This window comes from Pongo pygmaeus, chromosome 8, assembly GCF_028885625.2.
Source record: "Pongo pygmaeus isolate AG05252 chromosome 8, NHGRI_mPonPyg2-v2.0_pri, whole genome shotgun sequence".
NCBI lineage: Eukaryota > Metazoa > Chordata > Mammalia > Primates > Hominidae > Pongo > Pongo pygmaeus.
This window is the reverse complement of record NC_072381.2, coordinates 74,652,236-74,671,615: the sequence shown is the minus strand read 5'-3', so window position 1 is coordinate 74,671,615 and position 19,380 is coordinate 74,652,236. Positions and strand designations below refer to the sequence as shown.

The window sequence follows — 19,380 nt, the reverse complement described above, 5'->3', positions numbered from 1 at the left end:
TACTTGCTAATGGGCCTCTTGAATTTTGGCCTCTCCTTATTTGTAGCCATGATTCATCTTAATCACTGAACTCTCAATAATTCAAATATGCAAAATACTTGCTGTTAGTTGCACACAAGTTTGAAGAAAACAGCTTGAATTCTAGCACGGAATTTATTAAACTGTTTGAATTAAAGTCTGTGAGCATGTTAGTGGGGAATGAAAAGAGGATGGCTAAAGTTTTTTTTTCTTTTAAATCTCTAAATGGTTTGGTAGAAATGTGCACACATGACCTGATTAAGAAAGAACATTTAAAGCTCCAAATCATAATCACTAAAATTGTAATGAATCAGATATACAACAGAAGAAATCAAAGTGTTAAGTATAAATACACCTATATATATATATATATATATATATTTTTTTAGATAGAGTCTTGCTCTGTCACCAGGCTGGAATACAGTGGCGCGATCTTGGCTCACTGCAACCTCCGCCTCCCAGGTTCAAGCGATTCTCCTGCCTCAGCCTCCTGAGTAGCTGGGATTACAGGCCTGCACCACCACACCCAGCTAATTTTCTTATTTCTAGTAGACACGGGGGTTTCATTATGTTGGCCAGAATGGTCTTGATCTTCTGACCTTGTGATCCGCCTGCCTTAGCCTCCCAAAGTGCTGGGATTACAGGCGTGAGCCACTGTGCCCGGCCGCTACAATATACTTTTTAAGATGTCCTGTCTTAACTGAATGAACACTTACATCAATTATCACTTCAGGCAAGGTTTCAAGTACTTACTGAGTGCTCTCCTAGGTGCTAGGAATACAGCAGTGAACAAAGAGGCAAAAATTCTGCCCTCATGGTGCTTACATTGTGGTGAGGGGAAGGAGCAATCTAAGTAAAATTATGTCAAATCCAAAGAAGCAAAATAAAACAGCGAGGGGAGACAGGATACGTGTGCAGGAGAGAGGTTTGCAATTTTAGATCAGTTATCCAGGGAAGGTCTCTGAGAAGGTATAAACACACAAAGAAAGTGAGAGCAAGAATCTTTTGGGATTATCAGGGGAAGATAATTCCAGGCACATGGAAAAGGACAGAAACGCCCTAAGACTGGAGTGTGCCTGGAGGGATCTAGGCTCAGCAGAGGTTAATAAGCCTGAGGCAGATTGAGAGGAACAATGACAGGAGATGAGGCAAGGAGGGAAAAATTGTGTAGGATCTGAAGGGTGATGAGAAGCTGTTATATCATTTTCATTTTAAGGTGATTAGAGGTGGAGTCCATTTCCACTGGGGGACCCCTTAGAGTTATTATCTACAGGCTTCTTTTGAGCAGGTCAATTTACTACCACACAAGAACCTTCAATCTCCTTCCTGAAGGATTTACACCTGGCTACCAGCTGTGTAGCATCCTCAGTTTTACCTTGTTTCCCAAATTGTAAAGCCTCTCTCCCAAGCTGTCTTTTGCTGGGTAGGAGAGGAGACATGAATGGTTCAATTATTCTTTAAAATGGCTTTAAAGTAATTCTGTTGCCCTTAGTCCAACCTTCATCCCTGCCATTAAGGGTAACATGGTATACCAATTCTTGAGCCTTTCAGATTCTAGGATATAACATGAGTTGCCTTGGGCCAGGCGCGGTGGCTCACGCCTGTAATCCCAGCATTTTGGAAGGCCAAGGCGGGTGGATCATGAGGTTAGGAGTTCAAGACCAGCCTGCCCAATATGGCGAAACCCCATCTCTACTTAAAAAATAAAAAAAATCAGCTGGGAATAGTGGCACGCCTGTAGTTCCAGCTACTCGGGAGGCTGAGGCAGAAGAATCGCTTGAACTTGGGAGGCGGAGGTTGCAGTGAGCCAAGATCGCATCACTGCACTCCAGCCTGGGCGACAGAGCGAGACTCCATCTCAAAAAAAAAGTTGCCTCCTGACAATCCTGTCCCTCTGGAGGCTTAGAATTCAATTTTCCTCTGCTCTAAGTCACTCATCAATTTATCTCCTTACTTTCTGTCTTCCAAAACTATTTCTTCTCTTGTTCATTGCATTTTTATTTTTTGGTGTGTGTATTACTATTTTTATTCCATTTCTGTCATTCTAGTGATATTTTTGGGAGGGAGCAGACATGTTTATTCCATAATGTTTAACTAGAAGTCCTAATTATTCTTAAAACCTTATTCCTTAAATTACTACACAGTAAAACTGGCTATATTCTGGGGTGTATACAGTTCTGTAAGTTCTAAGCACATGTGCAGATTTGTGTAACCACTGCCACAATTAGGATACTGAGCAGTCCCATCACTGTTATGCTCTTAGATGTCTCTTGTGCTACCTCCTCTGACGTCACACCCTCCCACTCAACCCTTAGTCTCTATTCACTATAATTTTTTGTCTTTTCAAGAATGTCACATAAATGGAGCCATACAGTATGCAACCATTTGAAACTGGCTTCTTTCACTCAGCATAAAGCCTCAGATTCATCCAGTTGTTGCATGTATCAATAGTGCTTTTTTTTCTTTTTTGAGACAGGGTCTTGCTTTGCTGCCCACGTCGGAGTGCAGTCAGGGCTCACTGCAGCCTCTACCTCCCGGGCTCAAGGGATCCTCCCACCTCAGCCTCCTGAGTAGCTCGGATTACTGGTGCACGCCACCATAAAGGGTCAATTTTTGTATTTTTTGTAGAGACAGGGTTTTATCATGTTGTCCAGGCTGGTCTTGAACTCCTGGGTTCAAGCTATCTGCCAACCTCAGCCTCCCAAAGTGCCAGGATTACAGGTGTGAGACACCACACCCAGATGTGCATTTCTTTTCTTTTTTTTTTTTTTTTTTGAGATGGAGTTTCACTCTTGTTGCCCAGGCTGGAGTGCAACGGCACGATCTCCGGCTCACTGCAACCTCCGCCTCCTAGGTTCAAGCAATTCTCCTGCCTCAGCCTCCCCAGCAGCTGGGATTACAGGCACCACACCCAGCTAATTTTGTATTTTTAGTAGAGATGGGATTTCTCCATGTTGGTCAGGGTGGTCTCAAACTCCCAACCTTAGGTGATCTGCCCGCCTCGGCCTCCCAAAGTGCTGGGATTACAGGAGTGAGCCACTGCGCCCGGCCCAGCTGTGCATTTCCTTTTCACACTTAGTAGTTATTCTGCTGAATAGGTATACTGTCATAGGTTTACCCATTCATCCACTGAAGCACATCTAGGTTGTTTCCAGTTTTTTACTCATTTGCAAATTAAAAAAAAAAAGTCTTTAAAAACTAAGGTAAAATACACATACCATAAAGTTTGTATCTTAACCATTTTAAGTGTACACTTCAGTAGCATTAACTACATTCACATGGTTGTACCACCATCCATCTCCAGAATTCGTTTCATCTAGTAAAACTGTAACTCTGTCCCCTTTGTTTACAGATTTTTGTGTGAATATAATTTAATACCTGGGAGTAGGACTGCTAGGTCATATAGCAAATGTATGTTTAACTTTATAAGAAACTGCCACTATTTCCAAAGTGACTATACCATTTTGTATCCCCATCGGCAACGTATAAACGTTCCTGATGCTTTGCACCTAATTAATATGACTGACATAAAAAGTAGAGTGGTAAGTGCTGCTCTATTTTTTTATGTTAGTCATCTTAATAGGTATACAGTATCTAAGTAATTATAAATGCATAAATCAGAGGATGGTATATTAGAAAGATAGAAAATCGGCGGATTAACTTCACATATGTCTTCCTCAAAGCTGATCTAACCTTGCACTTTCTGTCACTCTGCCTCCCAGGTTCAAGTGATTCTTGTGTCTCAGCCTCCCAAGTAGCTGGTATTACAGGAGTGTGCCACCACACCTGGCTAATTTTTGTATTTTTAGTAGAGATGGGGTTTTACCATGTTGGCCAAGCTGGTCTCCAACTCCTGGCCTCAAGTGATCTGCCTGCCTCAGCCTCCCCAAGTGCTGGGATTACAGGCATGAGATACCATGCCTGGCTTAACCTAGCACTTTCTTTCTTTTTGAGATGGAGTCTTGCTCTGTTGCCTGGGCTGGAGTGCAGTGGCGCAATCTCACTGACTGCAACCTCCGCTTCCTGGGTTCAAGCAATTCTCCTGCCTCAGCCTCCCGAGTAGTTGGGACTACAGGCGTGCAACACTATGCCCAAATTTTTGTATATTTAGTAGAGACGGGGTTTCATTCACTATGTTGATTGGCCAGGATGGTCTCGATCTCTTGACCTGGTGATCCGCCCACCTCGGCATCCCAAAGTGCTGGCATTACAGGCATGAGCCACCACACACGGCCAGCACTTTCTATTAAATGTTTATCAGAATCAATATTTGATAATTACTCTGCTAAAAAATATAACAGAGACTAATCAGAAAAAAAGGAAACAAAGATTTTTAAACATCACAACTCCATTTCATAATGGTTTTCCTAAGACTGAGGCAGAACGAAAACCCATTCAGCTTTGGGTAGGGCTTTTTTTTTTTTTTTTTTTTTTTTTTGGAGAGTGCAGTGGCGCGATCTTGGCTCACTGCAACCTCTGCTTCCCAAGTTCCAGCAATTCTCTTGTCTCAGCCTCCCAAGTAGCTGGGATTACAGGTGTGTGCCACCATGCCCGACTAATTTTTGTATTTTTAGTAGAGACGGGGTTTCACTATGTTGGCAAGGCTGGCCTGGAGCTCCTGACCTCAGGTGATCCGCCCACCTTGGCCTCCCAAAGTGCTGGGATTACAGGCATGAGCCATCGCGCCCAGCTTGGTTAGGGCTTCTATCCAGCTGTGTCACAGATGACATTTTTGTTTTCTTTTGAGACAGACAGGCTCCTGCTCTGTCATCCAGGCTCAAGTGCAGTGGTATAATCATGGCTCACTACAGCCTCAACCACCTGGGATCAAGAGATTCTCCCACTGCAGCCTCCCACAGGTAGGACCCCAGGTGTTTGCTACCACATCTGGCTAATTTTTAAAATTATTTTTATCTACTTTTATTTACTTATTTTTTGTTTTTGAGACAGAGCCTTGCTCTGTTGCCCAGGCTGGAGTGCAGTGGCACAATCTCAGCTCACTGCAACCTCTGCCTCCCAGGTTCAAGAGATTCTCCTGCCTCAGCCTCCTGAGTAGCTGGGATTACAGGCACGTGCCACCACGCCCAGCTAATTTTTGTATTTTTAGTAGAGACAGGGTTTCACCATGTTGGCCAGGCTGGTCTTGAACTCCTGACCTCAGGTGATCCACCCACCTTGGCCTCCCAAAGTCCTGGGGTTACAGGTGTAAGCCACCACGCCTGGCCTAAGTTATTTTTAGAGATCAGGTCTCGCTATGTTCCCTAGGCTGCTGTTGAACTCCTGGCCTCAAGTGATCCTCCCGCCTAAGCACCCCAAAGTGCTGGGGTTATAGGTGAGAGCCACTGTGCCTGGCCAGATGAGTTTTCTATATCAATACCACCAATTATAATGATGTCTAATTCATACACAGTTCAAATCCATTCATTGTGGAGTTTGAAGGGTAGAGTGCTTTCCTGTAAAATGGTAGTAATAAAGTGTATAAAATAAAAAATAATACATAAAAAGGCAAGATTTCCACATATAAACCTTTCCATTTAACAATATCAGAGATTAGTTTTCCCCTACCTTTTCCAGTTCCTTCCAATCATAATTTGTATTTCCAATGACCATTGCTTGTAGTTCATTAGGCTGAAAGAGCAGAAGGACTTTTCCTCCACAGACCTTATGAAAGCCCGCATGAAAAGCATCAAATAAGGAAGCCACTGATTTATTGAATATGTAATCCACATAAGCATCAACAAACTCTTGCCTAGAAACGAAAAAGCACACATGTACAGATTATAAAAATCATTTATGAAGAATCCATAATGTAGTCATTAAAACTTCAAGTGCTCCTACAATTTCTGCTACATATCTACAAAACTGAGAATGTATGAGTAGGGTTCAAACAGGACAAAACCAAAGTCACTATGGAAAAAGCTATTATTCTTTCTATATAAAAATCAGCTGTATCCATGAGGCATTCAGTTATTCTTAGGCTATTCCTAATGGAAAAAATGTCATTTCCTAATGGGCAGAATGATGCAAATGGCTATGAAAATAATTTTAAAATATTTACAAGTTATTGAGAATTTATATATATCATGTCACATGCATCCCTAAAAGGAATCATCTGTTACAAACAATAGGTGACAAAAAAATGAGAGTTTTGGGATTCAGATCATTTGACAAACTATAGCCTTCTTTTCCTTGGGTTCCAAGGAATCTGAACAACATTTACTTTAACAAACGCCTGAGAGGGTACTAAGCATTCTTTTAGGATAATCATTAAAGAGTACAAGTGTAGTTTCTTTTCAAATGTACGTGTGAATACATACACAATCACCTCTGATTCTCTTCTACCTCTTATGATACAAAAGGAAACTGTAAAGAAAAAAAAAGCCCCTTTAACCCCTGAATTTGAACCACAATATTATTCAGTCTGTTTTGTTTTGCTAGCCACAACATTTTATGATGCTATCTGGTCAAATAATGAGAATGGATACTAGAAGATTTCACTATTTTATATCTTTGTCTTCCAAGTAATACAGGATGATTCTGCAATACGAATAATGGTAAATTGCCTTTCAGAACCAAGTATTTTTTTAAAACAAGGATATCTAGAAGGACCTAAAATTTTTTCACGTCATTTTAAAAACAGCTTTATTTTTATCAAAGTAAGACATATCAAGAGTTTAAAACATCAAATAGTTAACAATCCTAGTAGCCAACATTTACTGAGCACTACATGTGCTAGGTCTTATTCTAAGTATCTTAAAATATTGTCTCATCCAGTTCTCAACCCCATGAAGTAAGTATAATTTGTCATTCCATTTAACAGAGAAGGACACTGAGGCATTGAGACATCAACTAATTTATTTAAAGTTATAAAGCTTCTAAGTAGCGGAATCAGGATTATAATCCTTTGGACCAACTCCCTGGCAACAACCACTATTAAAGAATTGTAACAGAAGAGAACAAAGCAACTCTGTCCTGCACTTCTCTGCCAGAAATTCCCGCTATTAAAAGGCAACTATTTAACTCTTTTTGCTATTCCTTCTGATATTTATATTCAAGCTTCTAACAACACAGTTCTATTATTATTCCTTAAATTTCAATTTGGTTTGGATTAATCTTTAATATAATTGTCCCATTCACTTTCTACTCCCCTGTACATTATATTTATATAACAATTTTTGGTTCAATACTTGTTAACATTTCTATATTATTCACAGTTAAGCTGTATTCTATGGTTACCCTTTTTCTCTTAAAAAGAACTTTTGTTTTCCTTAGTTTGTTAATTCATCCCCAACTTCTCCAAAAGAAATATCCATTTCCTCTAGATTCATTCAAAATATTAGGTACTTATTTCTGTCCTCGAGCCCTCCATCCTCTTGATCTAACCCAAGTTATTTCTAAATCGACACAGCTATTGATCCTTCAGAAAGAATCTTTGCTTGTTTGAATCCTGGTGGTGGTGGTGGTCGTTTTTATAATCCTGTGTCTTCCTCTCTCTTGGTTTAATTCCTTGTTTTGGTAGATAGAATATATCCTCCAGTAACTTCCTGAGAAAAAGGCATCAGAAGTAAAATCTCTGAGACTGTGCATGTATGAAAATGTTTTTAAACATACACACTTGATAATTTGGATACAGAATTCTAAGTTAAAAGTAATTTTCTCCCAAAATTTTGGTCTTCTAGCTTCCAGTGTTCCTTGATTCCAGTGTCTGATGTTACTGATTCTTAGGTCTGTGGGTTTTCTGGACAGTTTTAGGGTCCCTTTGACTGAAAATTTTGAAATTTCATGTATCTTGTCTTGGTATTGATCTTTTTTCCACTTCTCATGCTTTCAATCTTGAAAAGATGGCATTTGTTTCTGGGAAGTTTTTTGTTTGTTTGTTTGTTTTTAAATATTTTCTTTGACAGATTTCATTCATTCCATTTCTTTCAAATGAGTTTTTTTTTTTCCCATTTTTAATTGTATCCATCTGGATGTCACGCATCATTCTGAGGATACTGATTTCAGTTTCCTCTGAAGTTTTGTCCTTCAACTTGCATGGTTCCTGGTTTCTTGCCATTCTTTTTGACTGTTTTGGTCTTTCCTTAAATGTCTGTTGACCTTTGGCTATTGATTTACTTTTTTTTTTTTTTTTTTGAGACGGAGTCTCGCTCTGTTGCCCAGGCTGGAGCGCAGTGGCACGATCTCAGCTCACTGCAAACTCTGCATCCTGGGTTCAAGCGATTCTTCTGCCTCAGCCTCCTGAGTAGCTGGAACTACAGGCACATTCCACCACGCCTGGCTAATTTTTTGTATTTTTACTAGAGATGGGGTTTCACTGCATTAGCCAGGATGGTCTCGTTGTTGTGACCTCGTGATCCGCCCGCCTCGGCCTCCCAAAGTGCTGGGATTGCAGGTGTGAGTCACTGCGGGGCCTATGGATTTACATTTTAAATGTTAGGCAGTTTCCCCAGAAAAGGATCTTTCACTATACGGTACCAAGGAGGAGGGAGCTATAGACTTTTAGCACTTAATCTCCCTGTTTTCAGTTCAGCTCCTTGCCTGTGGCAGTGTCCAGGTGTCCGCAAATCCACAGTCCCTTTAGTTCAATTTCTCCAGAAGGTAAATTTCCAATCTCCTGCCCAGGCCAGAGAGGGGCAGTTGCCAGGTTCCTGGTGTGCTAAGGGAAACTAGTTTCTTTTGTTGTTGTTTTAAATCCAATGTTAGCGTGGGAAACTAGTTTCTAACTGCTTCTTACAAGAGTTCTAGCATTTCCCCAAACACCATGCATTTTCTAAAGGTATGTTTTATTCTTAGCACCCAAACTTTTGTTTTGTGAAGTGATCCAGCTGGCTTCGTGGCTCCTCTTTTCCATCTCATGTTGCAGCTTTCTCTGGTTTGCTAAAGTTAGTTACTACTGTTTCCTGGCTTCCAAAAATGTTTGCTGCTGTCACTTCTCCCTTCTCTTTGTTTTAATGTCTTCAAGGGATTTCAGGAGGAAAAGGAAGATTATTCCTCAGTAACCACTCAAAATTAAAGTTCTATTGGAGTAAAAGCTTAGGGTTGTGACACGTTTTCTACGTACAGAAGAAAATGTCTACTGAATCTTATTATTCCCACTGTTGCTGCTAAAATTCACTTACCGATTTTGTTTGTTAACAGCTGTGTCTGCACCATTTAGAACCAGCTCTTTCACTTCTGTTGCACCAAAGTTTTCAACTGTGATCTATTAATTTAAATTTTTAAAAAAAGTCAATGTCAGACTCAAAACTTAGAGTATTTTAATAATCTATTATATTCTACCTCTCATTTAATTTTAAAAAACTACCAAATTTGAGATACAATTTTGCTACCATATAGCTTATCTGAGAATTCTGCTTAAAGCCAGAACTAGAAATTTTGATCCTCTCTAGTTTGAAATCCTACCATGATTAATTACAAATTACCAAGTTTGGTAAGTTAATAAGGAAACTAAGCATTTGTTGTGCATAAAACTTTAGAATTGTTACTATAAAATATTAGACATGATGTTTTCCTTAGACAAGTGATAAAATCCACGTATGAGAATGCATTCAGCTTAGAAAACCATGCATTCTTCCCACATGACAACGGCTACTCCAGGGCTCCTCTATCACTTGTTGTAAACTTGATCACAGACTGTTTTTCCAGTTATGTACTAATTTGGTTTATAAAGATAGTCAGTTATTTTGAAATCTTTTATTTCTTTTACTTCTGGAATTTTTCTAAAAATATTACCATTCCCACTTCTGCATCTTTTCTTTTGCTATTCCTTCTTTTTGGAATATTATCCTCTTTTATGAAAACCTGCTATTTAAAAATACTATGATGGAAGTGGGATGTTAGATGAATATACTCCTGCTGTGATGTTTACTATCTAGTAAAGGAAGAGAAATGTAACATATAAAGAAATAATTATAATAAAATGCATTTATAAGAGAGAGATGAACAAAATGTTATCAGATCATAGAGGAATGCAAACAGAATTCTAAACTAGAGGAAGTGTGAAAGATGAGGAAGAAATGCCATCTGAAAAGCACCTACAAGTATGGGTAGTATTTTGAAAGATTAAGAAGACAGTGAGATTTCAGACAGAGAATATCAATTGAACAAAAAATTAGATATTACAATAAATACCAAGTTTCTGAAAATGTATGGCAAGTGGCTCTGAAAAAGAGGAAGGTAAGGTATATTAAAAAAATACTGTGTGATATGACAAAACTTGGTATGAAGGGAGGGATACAATGAAAGGAGGAGAGCCAGAAAAATGTCTTTGACACCCATTCTAAAGCTATTATTCTACAAGCAATAAAGAGCCACTAAAAAATCTCTGAGAAAGAAATGGCAGTGGGAAGAAATGTTTGAATTACCATAGTTCTTTGAATATAGTAAGAATTCACAAATTTGGTGACTGATAAATTAGAAATTAAACAGCTTGAAACTCAATTTTTTAGTCAACTGAGATGATCAATAAAAATTCAAGAAACTAACATGAGTATGATTGAATCAAATGAAAAAGAACCAAAATTTCATAGAAAATAGTTTTTGTTTTTGTTTTTTAATTTTATGGTCACCTTATTCTAACAGGAACACACTTTGGAAAATGCTTTTCTGTTGTTATCTGGATTTGTGGAGAGCAACCTTTTTTTTTTGAGACGGAATCTCACTCTGTCACCCAGGCTGCAGTACAATGGCACGATCTCAGCTCACTGCAACCTCCACCTCTCAGGTTCAAGTGATTCTCCTGCCTCAGCCTCCCGAGTAGCTGGTATTACAGGCACGTGCCACCATGCCTGGCTCATCTTTGTATCTTTAGTAGAGACGGGGTTTCACCATGTTGGCCAGGCTTGTCTCTAACTCCTGACCTCAAGTGATCTGCCCGCCTCGGGCTCCAAAAGTGCTGGGATTACAGACGTGAGCCACTGTGCCCGGACAGAAAATAGTCTTAAAATTTTCTTGAAAAAATTATGAACGTGCAATTTTTTTTGGCAAATTTTATGACAGCAGAATATGGCATCTTTTGTCAGCTTTGACAAAACCATAAAGAGAATGTTGTGTGTGTGGCAGGGTGGCAAACAAATATACAAATAAAAAATTTAAAAAATAAAAAAGAGGCCGGGCGCTGTGGCTCACGCCTGTAATCCCAGCACTTTGGGAGGCCAACGCGGGCAGATCACGAGGTCAAGAGATTGAGACCATCCTGGCCAACATGGTGAAACCCCGTCTCTACTAAAAATACAAAAATTAGCTGGGCACGGTGGTGTGCACCTGTAGTCCCAGCTACTTGGGAGCTGAGGCAGGAGAATTGCTGGAACCTGGGGGGCGGAGGTTGCAATGAGCCAAGATCGCGCAACTGCACGCCAGACTGGGCAGAGCAAGATTCTGTCTCAAAAAAAAGAAAAGAAAAAGGAAAAGAAAACTGAAGGTTTTACAATTTCTCCAAGAGTCTAATTTATAATATTCAAATTGTTCCCTTCTGGAGTGCCTTACCGTAATACTTATGGATTTTCTCTTATTTAATTACCAACGAGTCTACTTCTGCCATATCCTCATCTATCAACGGCTTTGCATGTGACTGAATCAGTTATTTAACATCCCTTTTGGCCAGGTGCAGTGGCTCATGCCTGTAATGCCAGCACTTTGGGAGGCCAAGGCGGGTAGATCACGAGGTCAGGAGTTCGAGACCAGCCTGGCCAAGGTGGTGAAACCCCTTCTCTACTAAAAATACAAAAATTAGCTGGGTGTGGTGGCATGCACCTGTAATCCCAGCTACTCAGGAGGCTGAGGCAGGAGAATGGCTTGAACCTGGGAGGCAAAGGTTGCAGTGAGCTGAGATCGCGCCACTGCACTCCAGCCTGGGTGACAGAGCAAGACTCCGTCTCAAAAAAACAAAACAAAACAAAACACATCCCTTTGCTGCCTTAATGAAATTGTGCATCTTTTACAAGATTTGCAATTTCATTTTCCAAATAATATTGCAATGCATTTGCATTTGTTTTATCTATGTCACCCAACAGTGAATAAGACAAGATGGGCAAGGATGAATGTTAGTGTGAAACAGAAAGGAACGTACCAGTGGAAATTAATGTTTTTAAGTTTAGTAGTAATATTCTCACATTACAATAACCTTTTGCTTCTCTATCTAAAGCATTTCTGTAATTGCAGACTCAAAAATGAACACTTGGGTAAAGAGGATGTCTTGTATTTGTCAATATCTTTAGCATAATGATAAAGTACACAGGTTTAAGTCACAGAGGCTGGTATGCCTACTGACTCCCCAAGGTAATGACTGTTTTCAGTTTTCTTCATCTGTAAAACAGGGATAATCCTAACCTCACTGGACTGCTGAGGATTAAATGAAATGCATGTACTATGACTAGCTAGCACGTAGTAAATGCTCAATAAATGTTAGCTAAAGGGTTCTTTAAGAATTCCATCCATCAAAATAAAGAAAAACCCTAAGACACAGCTGTTAAATAAAAGGGATGATGAATAACCAGGCTAACCTATGTCCTTCCATCTTACCGTAAAATTAAGACAAAATGTTTCCTCTATGTCATCTTCTGGATAATCCAGTAACTGTTGCATGCTTCTGCAAAATAATATATATGTTTCTGAGAGGAAAAACATTATTGGATATTTTGACTATTTTACTTATATATATATATATATATATATATATATATATATATATATATACTTCTCATTCCCTCTTGGTAAAATCCTTTTGTCAATTTGTAATTTCATATTTGTTTCAGAATAGTGAATACACAATGGCAAACTTCTAAATGATGCTTAAGGAAAAAAATTAGTAAAAGGTTCTTATCACTTTTCTGAATACAAAGGCCATGTATCCACCTATTTTTAATATTTTTCCTTATTTTATTTTATTTTTCCCGAGATGGAGTCTTGCTCTGTCGCCCAGGCTGGAGTGCAGTGGCATGATCTTGGCTCACTGCAACCTCCGCCCACCAGGTTTTTAAAAGCAATTCTCTTGCCTCAGCCAGAGCAGCTGGGATTACAGGCGCCCACCACCATGCCCGGCTAATTTTTGTATTTTTAGTAGAGACCGGGTTTCACCATGTTGGCCAGGCTGGTCTCAAACTCCTGACCTCGTGATCCGCCCACCTCAGCCTCCCAAAGTGCTAGGATTACAGGCGTGAGCCACCGCGCCTGGCCCATTTGTCCTTATTTATATACAATTTTTAATCCATTTTATTTAATAAATAAAAATAAATTTCACATATTCAAACTAGGAATGAAGGTTATCAGAAGTAAAAGTCCAAATAAATCATTTAACCACTCTCAGAAAAAAATTTACTTTCCTAAGGTGATTATCTGATATTTGCAAGGTATTGTCAAACAACTAAAAATTTAGTCTTTCTTTTTTTTTTTTTGAGACGGAGTCTTGCTCTGTTACCCAGGCTGGAGTGCAATGGCACAATCTTGGCTCACTGCAACCTCCACCTCCTGGGTTCAAGCAATTCACCTGCCTCAGCCTCCTGAGTAGCTGGGACTATAGGCGTGGGCCACCATGCCTGGCTAATTTTTGTATTTTAGTATACATGGGGTTTCACCATGTTGGCCACACTAATCTCGAACTCCTGACCTCCACACTGGTCTCAAACTCCTGACCTCAGGTGATCCACCTGCCTCGGCCTCCCAAAGTGCTAGGATTACAGGTGTGGGCCACTGCACCAGCCAAATTTAGTCTTTTAATAGAAAATTTTGATCTGAGAAACATAATGGATTTTCCTTTATTAGAAGGGCATTTGTTTATTTCAGAAATTTAACAAGAAGAACAAAATATATTTTTTCATAGAAGGAAAGCTTTCTGTACATTCCCCACTTCTTACCTCCCAAACCCTACTACCTTTTGACTTTTTTTTCCAACTAACCTCCCAACATCAGGCATTAGTTCTTTCAAATCATCCAAGGATGGCTTCTTTTTCAGTAGTTTCTTATATAAAGCCAATGGAAAATGGAGGTCCACAATGGTAAAATTGTAAATTGCTAAGCCACAGATAACACCAATCAAATGGAACAAATCACTGTCTTCAAATGTCTAAAAATATAAGAAAAAGTAAAGACATGTCCTCCAAGTTAAAATATTAAATTTTCTATGATTACATAAATATGCTCATATACAATTTTAAAGATAGAGAAAAAAGTAATAAATAACAAAAGTTCATCCTCATTACTCTCTCCCTGGGATAACATCACTGTTAGTATTTTTGTACATTTCCACGTAGCATATTTTCTCAGACTTAAAAAAAATATATCTAGCTGAAATCGTACTATACATATGACTTTACAACTGTTTTTTCCCAGACATATAAGCATATTCATGTCATTCGATATTAAGTTAATAGGTGAAATAATTACTATAACTTTTTTCTGATTTAAAAAGTAATACACATTCGAAATTTGGAAAACAAAGAAAAAACAAAGAAAAGAAAATGAATAAACACCTGTAAACCAATCACTCAGGAATAATGATTAAAATTTTTTTGTGTATTTCCACCTATAATAAGCTCAGAAAAATATTTTTAATACACTGTATTTAAGATTTTATCTCATTTTCTAATTACAACACGAGTATTATGTCATTAAATGTTCTTCAAAACACAACTATTTTTTGTTTGTTTTTTTGAGATAAGGTCTCCCTCTGTCACCCAGGATGGAGTGCAGTGGTGCGATCTCTGCTCACTGCAACGTATGCCTCCCGGGTTCAAGAGATTCTCCCGCCTCAGGCACGTACCACCACAGCCAGGCTAATTTTTGTATTTTTAGTAGAGACGAGGTTTCACCATATTGGTCAGGCTGGTCTCAAACTCCTGACCTCAGGTGATCCGCTCACCTCAGCCTCCCAAAGTGCTGGGATTACAGGCGTGAGCCACCACGCCTGGCCAAAACATGACTTTTTAATGAATGTATATTGTATCATAAAAGTACAATGAGTTGCTAAATTTAACTGTTTTACTCTCCTTGGATGCTTAGATAACTGAAACATACACTACTGACACACTGAAAATGTTTATTTTTTTCCCTCATCTTTATAAAAGTAATATGTATTTACAGAAAATTGTGAGCATGATGGTTAAAGAATAAATGTTTTAAATAAGACCTGGGCTCCAGCCTGGTTTAGCAGTCTAGCCTCTGTGTTTTCAAAGAAGGTAAATACAGTATTTATCTCATATGGTTGTTGTGAGGATTACGTGGGATAATATATGTTAAACACTTTTAGCACAGTTCTTGAAACACACACTAAAGGTTCAATAAATGTCAGTTATTCTACCTAGCTAGTAGTATTAAAAATAAGATGGACATCTTTTTGCATATTTTGGTCCATAGTTTGAAGTATTTCCCTAGGAGAAATTCTACTTCCTAAGGAAGAATTCATAAGCCAAAAGACAGTCAAGCATATTGCTAATCTGTTTTCCTCTATCCCTGTTCCAGTTTGTTTGTTTGTTTGTTTTTGAGATGGAGTTTCACTCTTGTTGCCCAGGCTGGAGTGCAATGATGCGATCTTGGCTGACGGCAACCTCTGCCTCCTGGGTTCAAGTGATTCTCCTGGCTCAGCCTCCCGAGTAGCTGGGATTACAGGCATGAGCCACCATGCCTGGCTAATTTTGTATTTTTAGTAGAGACGGGGTTTCTCCATGTTGGTCAGGCTGGTCTCGAACCTCTGACCTCAGGTGATCCACCCGCCTCAGCCTCCCAAAGTGCTGAGATTACAGGCGTGAGATACTGCGCCAGCTCCTGTTCCAGTTTAAACTGCCATTTGCAGTCCAGGAAAATCCTCTACTCTTCACGTTTTCATCTGTATATATACTCTACGCACACACAAACACATTTTTCTTTTGAGTTTAAAATGACAACTTGCTTTAGTACACATTTCTGACTATTTGTGATACTGAAAATCAGAGATACGTATGTGCTCATGAAATATCTCTCCAGGTACTTTGCCCACTTATCTTTTGGGGGATGGTGTTTTTGTTAAGTATCTGTATTTGAATTCTTCATATATTAGGAGTATTACTCTGTGTCATATTTGTTACATACAACCCAGCCTGTTACATGCTTTTCAATTTTATGTTTTCTGCTATGCATAAATGTAACAGTTTTCAGTGGTCAAATTAATCTTTCTGTGCTGTTATGTCTTAATTCTGTTTAAGTTTGGAAAGTTCTTAAATAGAGCAGACTGATTAATGTGTTAAATCTTTCTCCCTCCTAAAACCCTCTAAAAGAGAAGGAGGAAAAATGGTATAAGTCCACAGGAAAAAAAGACAATAAGGGAGGTAAGAGCAATAAAGAGATGTTAATAACATTTCAAAATATGAAAAGTAGACAAATGGCTGGTAACTGAATTGGTAAAGCAGAAAAAATTAAAATAGTAACTTACAGCTAATTTGTGCTACAGGCTCAGGAACTGGAAGTACCAATATCCGCAATATCAGAGGTAGCCCAGTTAGCTCAGCTGGTAAACATAAAGACTCTAAAAGGCAGAGGTATTAGAGTAGGGCTGAAACTAGGATGCTTGGTAGAAAGTCCTCTGCCTTTTTGGAGAGCCTGAACCAGAGGGTCTGGAATCTGAGACAGCTGATAGTTAAGGTGCTGCACTGAAAACAAAGGGATCAAATGAAGGTCTGTACAGTGAACAAGGAGAATCCTAGCTTCCCTTTCCAGGGTCCAGAACACCACTAAAACACAGACATCCAGGGTTACAACCTTTCTGGAAAACCCCAAGGATAAAAAAACCAATATATGCTGACATTTGAGGATTCTCCTTTGACAGGTCCCCACCTAATCATTCTATGGATGGGGCCTGTAGAGTGGGAACAATTTTGCCTTGTGGCTTGGATGCCAGCACGGCCACAGTAGAACAGAGCACCAGGTATGTTCCTTAAGGTTTCTGACTCCAATCCCTGGCTCTCAGACAGCATTTCTGGACCCAACTGGGACTGAGGGGAACTCTCTGCACTGAAGGGAAGAACACAAGCTTGGCTGGCTTCACCACCTGCTGACTGCAGAGCCCTAGGGCCTTAAGCAAACAAAGGCAGTAGCCAGGTAGTGGTTACCATGAGCCTTAGGTGAGACCGAGTGCTGTGCTGGCTTCAGGTCTGACCCAGTACAGTCCCAGTAGTGGTGGCCACAAAGCAACTGGTGTCACCCCTCCCCCAGCTCCAGAGAGCTCAGCACAGAAAGACTCTGTTTGGGAAAAAGTGAGGAAAGAGAACAAGAGTCTCTGCCTGATAATCCAGAGGATTCTTCCAAATCTTATCCAAGACCAGGCCAGTACCTCTTAGTTTGCAAGAGACACAGTGATATTGGGCTTGGGGTGCCCCCTAATGCAGATATGGCTGCAATGACCAAAAACTTAGATCACAATACCCAAGTCCTTCCAAATACCTGGAAGGCCTTCCTAAGAAGGATGAGTACAAATAAAACCAGACTGTGAAGACTACAATAAATATCTAACTCTTCAGTGCCCAGACACCAACGAACATCCACAAGCATCACAACCACCCAGGAAAACATGACCTCACCAAACGAACTAAATAAGGCACCAGTGACCAGTCATGGAGAGACAGAGATATATGACCTTTCAGTCAGACAGAGAATTCAAAATAGCTGTTTTGAGGAAAAAGAAATTCAAGATAACACAGAAAAGGTACTCAGAATCCTATCAGATAAATTTAACAGAGAGTAAAATAAAAAGCAGCAGAAATTCTAGAGTTGAAAAATGCAACTGACATGCTGAAGAATAATGCATCAGTGTCTGTCAACAGTGGAACTGATCAAGAAAAAGAAGCGATTAGTGAGCTTGAAGACAGGCTATTTCAAAGTACACAATCAGAGGAGTCAAAAGAAAAAACAAGAAAGAATGAAGCACTCTTACAAGATCCAGAGAATCGCCTCAAAAGGGCAAATCTAAGAGTTATTGGCCTTAAAGAGGAGGCAGAGAAAGAAATGGAATAGAAAGTTTGTTCAATGGGATAATAACAGTGAACATCCCAAACCTAGGGAAAGGTATCAATATTCAAGTACAAGAAGGTTACAGAATACAGAGCAAATTTAGGCCAAATAAGACTACTTCAAGATATTTAATAATCAAACTCCCAAAGGTCAAGGATAAAGAAACGATCCTGAAAGCAGCAAGAGAAAAGAAACAACATACAGTGGAGCTCCAATACATATAGCAGTAGACTTTTCAATGGAAATCTTACAGGCCAGGAGAATGGCATGACATATTTAAAGTGCTGAAGGAAAAAACTTTTATCCTAGAATAGTATGTATATCCAGTGAAAATATCCTTCAAACATGAAGGACAAATAAAGATCTTCCCAGAAAAATAAAAGCTGAGGGATTTTATCAACATGAGACCTGTTCAAGAAGAAAAATTAAATGGAGTTCTTCAGTCTGAAAGATAAGAACTTTAATGAGCAATATCATGTGAAAGAACAAAACTCACTGGTAATAGTAAATACACAGAAAAACAGAATATTATGACACTGTAATTGCGGTGTATAAACTACCCATATCTTGAGTAGAAAGACTAAAACATGAACCAATAAAAAATAATAACTACAGCTACAAGACATAGACAGTGTAGTAAAATAAACAGAAACAACACAAAGTTAAAAACCAGGGGAACACAGTTAAAGCATAAAGTTTTTATTAGTTTTCTCTTTGCGTGTTAGTTTATGTAATCGGTGTTATCTTCAGTTTACAATATTGGGTTATAAGCTATTTGCAAGCCTCATGGTAAACTCAAATCAATAAACATACAACAGATACACGAAAAATAAAAAAAAAGAAATCAAAACATACCACCAGAGAAAAGTCACTTTCACAAAAAGGAATGGAATAGGAAGGAAGGAAGGAAGGGCGGGCAAAAAACAACCAGAACACATTTAAAAATGGCAGGAATGGCTGGGCACTGCTTCACATAGCACTTAGTGAGGCAGAGGCAGGCAGATCACTTGAGCCCAGGAATTTGAGACCAGCCTGGGCAACATGGTGAAACTCTGTCTCTATACAAAATATAAAAATTGGCCAGGCATGGTGGCACGTGCCTATAGTCCTAGCTGCTCGGTGGCTGAAGTGGGACGATCACTGGAATCCAGGAGAGGCTTCAGTGAGTTGTGATCACACCACAGCATTCTAGCCTGGGTGACAGAGCAAGACCCTGTGTCCAAAAAAAAAAAAAAAAACCCAAGAGTAACTCCTTATCAATCAATATAAATGGACTAAACTCTCCAATCAAAAGACACAGACTAGGTAAATGGATAAAACACAAACACACACACACACACACACACACACACACACAAAACAAGACCCAATGATCTGCTGCCTAGAAGA

The 19,380-nt window shown here is 39.3% G+C and overlaps 1 protein-coding gene across 16 annotated transcripts in view; it reads right to left on the bottom strand.

The window, feature by feature from the left end:
- Positions 1–19,380, bottom strand: part of HERC4 (HECT and RLD domain containing E3 ubiquitin protein ligase 4) — a 153,913-nt gene that overhangs the window by 4,486 nt on the left and 130,047 nt on the right. For all 16 annotated transcript variants that reach the window (XR_010127504.1, XM_054436715.2, XM_054436713.2 and 13 more), the window contains 4 exons: positions 13,911–14,077; positions 12,538–12,604; positions 9,138–9,220; positions 5,584–5,767 (listed from right to left, as the gene is read on the bottom strand). Coding sequence is in view for 15 of the 16 variants with exons in the window: in XM_054436715.2 (XP_054292690.1) it covers positions 5,584–5,767; positions 9,138–9,220; positions 12,538–12,604; positions 13,911–14,077 (501 nt within the window). In the remaining variant the exon portion in view is untranslated. The remainder of the gene's footprint in view (positions 1–5,583; positions 5,768–9,137; positions 9,221–12,537; positions 12,605–13,910; positions 14,078–19,380) is intronic.